At 41.6% G+C, this 8,853-nt stretch overlaps 1 protein-coding gene across 2 annotated transcripts; it reads right to left on the bottom strand.

The window, feature by feature from the left end:
* Window positions 1–5,657, bottom strand: LOC113127512 (gap junction gamma-1 protein-like). Of its 2 annotated transcripts, none has more exons than XM_026302188.1 (5): window positions 5,455–5,657; window positions 2,194–2,465; window positions 1,852–2,077; window positions 1,091–1,759; window positions 1–562 (listed from the first exon to the last, which is right to left on the bottom strand). In XM_026302188.1, the coding sequence occupies exons 2-5, from the start codon at window positions 2,431–2,433 to the stop codon at window positions 549–551; spliced, it is 1,149 nt and encodes a 382-aa protein (XP_026157973.1). In that variant the 5' UTR covers window positions 2,434–2,465; window positions 5,455–5,657; the 3' UTR covers window positions 1–548. The 2 variants fall into 2 exon arrangements, with proteins under 2 accessions (XP_026157973.1, XP_026157974.1); XM_026302189.1 differs by lacking the exon at window positions 5,455–5,657 and adding an exon at window positions 3,764–3,848.
* Between the last annotated feature and the right edge of the window lie 3,196 nt (window positions 5,658–8,853).

Below are 8,853 nucleotides of genomic sequence, written 5' to 3'. Positions count from 1 at the left end.
TCAGAAATGACATGACCTAAGGCTTTGTTTCTCTAAGGCCAACAAGCCTAAACAGAGTGAGATGTTAATATTTGGCAACATATTATAAAAAGAGAAGACAAAAAAAAAAGTTTACCAAGTTTACCGAGTTTAAACCTTACCCTACTCCTTCCAAGATCTAATGGATGAGGATTACTGCATGGCCACTAAAACAGAGTGGGCGAAAGAGCAGGGTGTACACAAGGTTTTAGCTGAAGGCACAGTGGAGGTTGAGACACAGGTCGGCAAGCAGAAACTTGAGATGTGGAAGGATTTCAAGTTTGGAGTCGTGGAGATGAACCATTTGTCACAACACAGCACAACTTGGTCAACATTTCTGTTTTGGACTGACCATAATACTGAAAGGCTCATTTCTCTCATCCACACATGCATATAAACACACACACTCACACACACACACACATGCTTTGGTCTGCCTCAGTGGTCTGACTGCATTCCCGTATGTGCTTCCCCCATGTGTTTAAGGCCAGTAGGAATGGAAGGACAGACATTTGAGGCAGGAAGCACGTTCAGGCATGTATTCCTGGGAGAAGAAGAGACAAAATAGAAAAGTTGAGCATATACTTCCACTTAAAGTTGAATTTTTCAAAAGGTTCTTTTATGGGTAAGATGTTTTACTGACGAAGCTTGGCTTTATGTGGCAGAAATAAACCTGGGCAAGGTATTAGAAAATGTCACAATATAGATGAATCATCCATTACATAAGTTTTTGTCCACTTGAAGACTCAAGTTGCAAGCCTGGTCTAGAAAATATTTATGTAAAAAAATATTTCTAAAATATCAAACACTGCAGAAGATTTGCTTTTTTTTTTTACCCCCTTTAACTCAATGGTATAAAACCCATTTTTTAAAGCAGGGGAAAGTCACAAATCCTTAGTTCTGAGAAGTTGGTACCACGGAAAGTTTTTCAGTTTAACACTGTTGGATAATTAATTTATTATTATAAGATTTGGATTATCTCAAAACACTGCAAGAATACAGCAAATAAGGGGCTGTTGTCACTTGTTTATTGAAGCTGGAGCCTGTAAAATTTGACTGAATGCCTCGTTACCTTTCTCGCTTGCCTCTCCCTGCTTTTCCTGGGCCAAGTTGAGGCGGTTCTGCTCAGCAGCCGTCTGTGCAGCTGTGTTGACCTCTGGGCTACTGCTTCGTGAAGGGCTTTCTTCATCTGCCTGGTAAGCTAAGTCAAGGTGCTGCTGGGCCAGCTTCAGATGCCTTCTCAACCGCTCTAGCTCCCTGCATGATGATCCCTCATCCCCAAAACTGTCCCTTCCAGAGTCAGCCATTTGCTCTCCTTTGAGTTTCTCCTTCTTCATGGTGGCATGGTATCCTGGTGGGGCTGTTGGTATGGAACGCGAGGAAGGTGGTTGGGAGGCACGTGAGTTGAGGGTGGCTCGCCTGCGGAAGGTGTCACGGATGCCTCCAACCCCCAAATGAATGATCTCCAGGATGGTGAGGAGAAGACAGAGGAAAGACACCACGTACATCACCAGCAGGAAGATGGTCTTCTCCGTGGGGCGGGACACAAAGCAGTCCACTGTGTGTGGGCAAGGTGAGCGAGTGCAAACGTAAGAGGGTATCACCTCGAAGCCATACAGGATGTACTGGCCGAAAAGGAAGGCAATCTCAAAGGCAGAGCGCCACAGCAGCTGGCATACATAGACCTTCATCAGACCGTCACGCAGGATCCGCCGACGACCATCATGCTTTTTCTCTGAGCCTGAAATACAGAAACAGTCCGACTTGTTTATATCACAGATGAGAGAACCAATTAGATAGCGTTAAAAATGTAACAACATTCTGTTGCCCTACTTTTTTCTGCTTTATCAGGCTTCTCTGGCTGAATTTCTTCAGTGATCATTGGGTCTTCCTCTCCATTGTCCTCTGCCTCTTCATAGTCCCGAGCAGCCCCACGGCTCACAATGGGCACCCTTTTCTTCCTTTTCAGGCCATGACAGTATTCATTGTCTGTCATGCGGGCGATCTTGTGCATGGCAAAGCCCAGGTACATAATGGTGGGAGTGGTGATCATGATTACCTGGACAAAGCATAGCCACATTGGTCAATTTTAGTTAGATTTGATTATTTAATTAGATTTGATTACCAAGACAGAAAATGCACACTGCAGATAATATTTTCAGTGACATGGCTCACCTGGAAGATCCAGAATCGGACATGTGAAAGTGGTGCAAATGCATCATAGCACACATTCTCACACCCAGGCTGTTGTGTGTTGCAGACAAATTTACTCTGTTCATCATAGTAGATGGTTTCACCTCCGACAGCTGTCAGCACGATGCGAAAGATGATGAGCACCGTCAGCCAGATCTTCCCCACGAAGGTTGAGTGATTGGAGATCTCATCCAGCAGACGAGTTAGGAAGCTCCAACTCATGATGCCAAGGTGTCCAAGGAGCTAATTCACCTCTGAAGATGAGAGAGAGAGAGAGAGATATTTAGAATGTTTTATAGTATTTCACAGTGCAATGATTATTCAAAAAAAAAAATTACTGGTGAATAATAACTTTTAAAAACTATGAGCAATATGGAAATCTTCCTTATTGGCCCAAACTGATAAGCACCAAACAACAAGGTTAACACACCCACAAAAACATCTAAATGATGGTGCAGTTCTAGTTCAGCATCACCAACAAAGCTAAGAAATAAACACATGCTTTACAGTCATAGAACCCTGGGACTTGCAGGTAACTCAGCAAGAACTGCACAACAATCAGTCCTGTTGGTCAGAGCGCACTAGTTCTGGTAGTTTTGTAAACCGACAGGCCTAAGCTGCTTAAACAACAAAGTGCTGGCTGGCATGTTGCAGCTAGGTGTGAGGAGATGTGCTGTGGCTTTGGATACTACAGCAGTGAAAGGAGTTAGGATTTCAGTTTTTAATCACACTGTCAAACATTACATCTTTAAACAAAGAAAAGATCAGAACTTGTTCTTTTTCAGTTCAGTAACCAAGTGACTGCTCCTTCAATAAAGTGGGTCACTGAATTTTTCTTTCTTTTTTTTTTTTTTTTTTTAAAAAAAGAGGAACTGGAAACAAAACAGATGTCAAACTATCTGGTACTTTGTTAACCTTTCAAGATTAGTTTGCCTTGAATGATGAAATTAAATGGATACAGCTCTGAGTTAAAAGAAAAAATAACTATCCAGTTTCAGTTTGGTCTAATGTCTGTGCTGGCCTAAACATTTGAAACTATATTTTAACTGATACATCTGAATGACACTAAACATAAAGAACCAGAAATGACCCATCTACTCTGAATTTCAACTTTCAGTAGGGTGAAACAGACAAACCAACAGCAATGATTAACTGCAACAATAGAGCATTATCCACAGCAAGCATCTGTGGGCATGTCTAATCTCCAGGACTTTACTCATCAGTTCCTTTTCTTTCTCCAGACTGGCACCCTGACTTACTGAGATGTGGTTGCTGTGACTTGCCTGAGCCTGACCAGAAACATTTTCTTCCAAAAACAGACATTTGTGTTGGCCTTCAGAGACACTTTCCCTGAGGGAATGGCTGAGGTGTTGGACAAAGCAGACAACTTTATACTTTGAAAGAAAATTAGAGACAGAAACAAGTACAGCTGCAAAATGACATCTGTTTTATTTCTACCTCACAATTACACCTAAAATGCATATGCATGTGTTAGTTTCGCACAGGTTGAACAGTCTAATTTAACTCGGTGTATTGTCCCTTTAAACATCACCTGTCTCAGCGCTGTGTTTGGTTTCCTCTTCCAGATCTTTGTGAGGCAATATTCAGCCCTCGCTTCTTGAAACATTGCTGTCTTTGTTCAAGACGACATAATTTGCAAAATCCCGTCCAAAACCATCTTCTGAGGAACGAAAGGCGTCACTTACATGAGTCTACGGCCATGGAATCAAAAACTTTTCATGCAGGCTGGGCACAAGAAGCCAGAGACTGACATCTGAATTTGACTTCCAAGGAGTTTCTTATCCGTGTGCTACTTTATCAAGCTTTAAACAAACTTATGACGACACTGCGTTCACCTAAACATGAGAGCACCTGGAAAATTTAGACTCCTTGCCAACACAGAGGTTAGAAATAGTGTTTGACTGAAACATGGTACAGACTATATACATGCATGGGCTGCTCAGTTTAATATTCTCCACAAAGTGCCAAATGTGTGAGTCAACTGTCAACACCATCATGATGTCAGTGGAGTCAGGAAAGGTTTGCAGAGGGCGAAGGGAAAAGGTTAGTCTCTCTCCACCCACAGCAACAGCTAAATATCTGCAGCACCACTTCTTAACACACTGTTAAATGTCCTCAGGGATTCTCTCCTCTATAGATAACAACACAAAGGTAAACACAACATAGCTCACTATTCAACAACGGATCTGACCAAGACAAACTGGTTTCATGGCTCGAGTAAATGCAATACCCCCCTTCCACAAGCTGACCAAAGACAGCTTTAAACAGTAGCTTATTTGCTCATGTGGGCTAAGCCAGCTCAAATGATTTAATGGTTGTGCTTCAGGAGTCACTCTGCTCCAGGAGGAGACGGAGGGGGTTGCAGAGCTTTGGGCAAAGGATCTGGACAAAGCAAAGGCAAGTCAACATTCCTGTCTAACCAAAAGCAGAAAGCTGGATTGAGGGTTCAAGGAGCAGAGAGGGCACATGAAATACCCATGCACTCTGAGCAGCAAGAGAACATCAACCACTGCTCAGTGGAAGACAGTTTCTGACTTTGCTGATGTCTTTACCCACAAGACATGCTCCTTCGTCTGTTTCAAATAAGCAGTAGGTTGACGATGAAAGGAGCTTTAAATGATCTTCAGCAGAACTGTTGAAGTTTATGAACAAGCTCTGCTGACTCAGACCGAAATGTTTTGGAAATTGTGGCATTCTTGAAGGAAAACAAAGTGCTGCCCGGGTCTGGTGGGCAAACAAGAATCCTGTGAATTAGAAGATGAAGGCATGGTTTAAAGGGTCAGAGACACGATTAGTTAGGAATGTTAAACCACTATAAATATGATACTAACGCAGAAACAAACCACTGTAATGTTAATGCCACATGCTGCTGGGATTGAGTTTGGCCACTCCGAGGGGGAACTTTTGGTGTATAAGTAGCTTTAATTTGGCACTGCTATCACATCCTGACCTCACAACATTTGGACTCGCTGTAGCAGAGAATATTACCAAGTCTTACTGGATCAAATGGTCCCTCCGGGGCTTGAAACGGACGAAAACGGGACGAATCACCGCTCCACGGCAACCACTGCTCCTCGTCACGCGGAACCGACTTGGTAAATTTAGACAGAACCCTGGTCGTAAAATAAACTGTCTGGGCGCCAAACAGCTCAAATGAAGTTTCATTAACTTGTAAAAATCAAAGTAGAGTTAAACCAACTTCTCCTGGTGCCAAACACCCACCTTAACTCCAGTCCGCGCGTCGTCTCTCCTCGCGCTTAATTGCTCAACCAGGTTTTCCTAATTAACGCGCGCTCTCATCGGCGTCAGCGTGCGTCCGCGTCCTGAGCAACCTTCAGTATGAACCCATGCAGCCTGCGTTGACCCCATGTGTCGGGGTCCCGAACAACAGGACAAAAGCGAGAGCTCTGATTCCTGCAGGCTCCTGCTCCCCTCCTCCTCCTGCTCCTCCCGCACCTCCTCCACCTAACTCGGCCCCTGTTCAAGAAGAGGAGGCCCCTCGCATGAAACCTGAGATCCACGACGCTGACTACCGTTCGGCCCTGACGACAAAAGGACTTTTATAATACGATGATGCTTTTCAGATGCCACAGCTCGGGGATTTTATAGGGTACAAACAGTATAAGGCACAATACGGCTCCAAGCGTTTATATCATTTTACAGTAGTCCAGACGCATTATTCCACAATATCCAGGCCGCTGGGCTCACAGTTAAAATAACCAAAAACATATATGTGAAAAAACCTTTCTATAATATAGTACATGTATTATAAAGGCACTTAAAAGTTGGCCAAACTCATAGAAAACGACATAAGATTTGTGGCTAACCTGTATGTCTGTACATTAAATACAAAAAATGTTACATTAAACTTCTTATTCCTCAATATATGTACTCAGTTATACTTAGTACATCAGTACCACATAAGAAACAGTCTACTGCCATATACTTCCCATAATGCAGTGTGGTTGAGTTTCATTAGAATCTCCCTGGTAAACGTGTTTTTCAAAACTCTGTGTCCAGGTGTCTTGATTTGTAAAATTTGTAGAATGCTCCTTTAAACACTTTCATTGTCAAAGGAACTTCATTTTAAGATGTGTTTTTAGAATCTGTTTATCTGTATACAATCATGCTTTTTAATGCTAAAACGTACACTGAGTCCAACTACCATAATCTAATCATTCCTCTTTCTGCTGACGACCCTATGTTATCCCCTGGACCACAGTTTGGCAGCCCACTGGCCTCACAGAGCACTGCGTGACTGCAGCTTTTAGAAGAGGAGGTCCACCATCCAAGAATTTAGTTGACTTGAGTGCTCAGCAAAACAACAGATTTTGTGCTGTCATGCACAGTGCAGCTGTAGTGCTCCTGATTTACCAAGAGGACCTGAAATGTTTGGAGGAGGCTGTGGGAAGTCGAATCAGGCCAGATGTGTGCGCCCAGCCAAATCAGCATGGCTACATCCCAGCTTTCTCTTTAAACCACCTCCCCTTCTTTCCTTTGTTTCTCAAAATAGGCATGAACTCATTCACCTGCACCATTTTACCCTCACTTATTTACAGACAATTAACTCATCTCATGAAATCTTGGAAAAGTCCAAATCTTTCATTTTCACACAGAGATGTTAGTGTGGTTGAGGAGTACCTGAAATGTAGGGCCCCATATCTGGATAATGGCCAAAATAATACTAAGACTATGCAATTGAAGGAGAAATGGGAATCGAGGTGGGGGGACTCTCTCCTGGGGCTCTAAATTCCTTCCCAGCCCCCTGCAGTAAATATATTATCTGCTTTAAAAAAGGCAGAACTTGCTGGTATGAAGCAATTTTGACATCTACTATACCTGCACATCCTATTGCCTCTTGTTCTAAATGTCCATGTTGTGTTTAGGCGTTCAGGTGTTATGACTCGTGGATATTTTACATCTGACTCTCCAGGCTCATTAATTTGACCATGTTTGAGGCCAAAAAACAACAGGATTCAGTATTTCCCCATTACAAGCTTATTCCTTACAGAATGGAGAACGCTGTGAAGCATGAGTCAGATCAAGTAGTAAAAAGAATAAATTAAGCTGAATGCATGCCTTAGAATTGAAGATATTAAAGTTCATTAACAGCTACCCCCAGTGAAACAAAAAAGATAGAAGAGACAGTTTAAAGAAAGAGTTGAGACACCACTACGTGAACTGAAAAGTTCATTTTAAATTACATAAACAGTAAATGTTAGTTATATAGATAGTGGCATGTATTCTACTGAGAAGAGTTTCTGATTCCAAATCAAACCCCTAGTATACATATTGTTGATTTATGTACTACATAATATCTTACAATTCGAACAAGAGGAACTACAGCTGTAACGCATGAATTCTTAATATGAAAGCTTTGTCATTTTTTCCTGCACATATCCTTTAATTCCTTTGGCTTTTTGGAATCTTTCACTGTAAAACAGCCAAAATGTATCAAAACAAAACCTTATTACTTTTTTTTTTTTTTTGGCTTTTTGTAATTGTGGTCAAATGTTTGAGGCAGCAACCAACCCTGCCAGAGTGTCTCTGAGCAGGACAGTGTCTGCATATCAGCTCCAGGGGTGACATTACGCACTTGTACCATACCTTTGACCTTCTTTTGCAAAGACAACAAATGGAAAGTGAAAAAAGATAATCAACCACAACATGTGTTCTTGTTTATTGTGTGAATCAGATTTATGTGAAGAACATTAAAACCAGCCTGCTTGAAAATTGTGAGTGCTCAACAGTCATTTGTGTGTAAACCTGCTCCTGTTCACTAGTTTGGGGATCAGGGTTTTGTCAGACACATGGGTGCAACTGAAGGTGATCTAGGTCTTCATCAGGCATGTGCACTGCACATGTACAGCACCGGTGTCTAAAGAAATATTTACACAGTGAAACTGGTTAACATACCTTTCACACAGCTGAGCCTGGACTAAAATCCTGCTTTGCTTAAAAGGGTGGGATTGGCAATTTGGCATTAAACACCCCAAAGGAATGCTGTGTAACCAAAAGGTCAGTAACACCCATGACTTCTTCTGCAGCTTTTAAGCATTCCTTCACTGTTGATCCTTTTAACTGGGGCTAGAAATAGTGCTGTGATTAAGCTGCCCCAATAAGATAGAAATGGCTGTTGCAGGTTTAAAAGTCTTTTTTAAATGATGTTTTAGAACCAATGAAGTAATGACTTTGTAAAACTGGTAAAGGAACTTGTGGGAGCAGTTACAACATTCACAAGTTTTCACAGGTTTATAACAAATTTCTGTACAGTTTAACCACTTTTCTCAAATATGTGCACTTTTTTATATAGAGAGAGAGCTGCTAAAGTAACTCTTCACAAATATCACTCATAATGATCACACATAAATCAATTAAATTATATGGTAAGTAAAAATATTAAACTGCAAAATCTTATTAATTTAGAGGTCATGGATTGACTAATCAGACTATTAGACTATTTATTCTTTAATCCCTCTTTGGTACATTTAGAAACCTCATCTGTTACTGCTGTGGTTTTCATCATGATGGCTTCAAGGGATTAACAGTGATTTAAATGTGCAGACTGTTGGATTACATCCTTTTGTTGGTTTGTAGACATGAATGACAATTTGCATTGTC

The sequence above is a fragment of the Mastacembelus armatus genome, chromosome 2 (genome assembly GCF_900324485.2).
Source record: "Mastacembelus armatus chromosome 2, fMasArm1.2, whole genome shotgun sequence".
NCBI classification, from domain to species: domain Eukaryota; kingdom Metazoa; phylum Chordata; class Actinopteri; order Synbranchiformes; family Mastacembelidae; genus Mastacembelus; species Mastacembelus armatus.
Note: the sequence above shows the minus strand (reverse complement) of the source record. Positions and strands in the feature narration are given on the sequence as shown.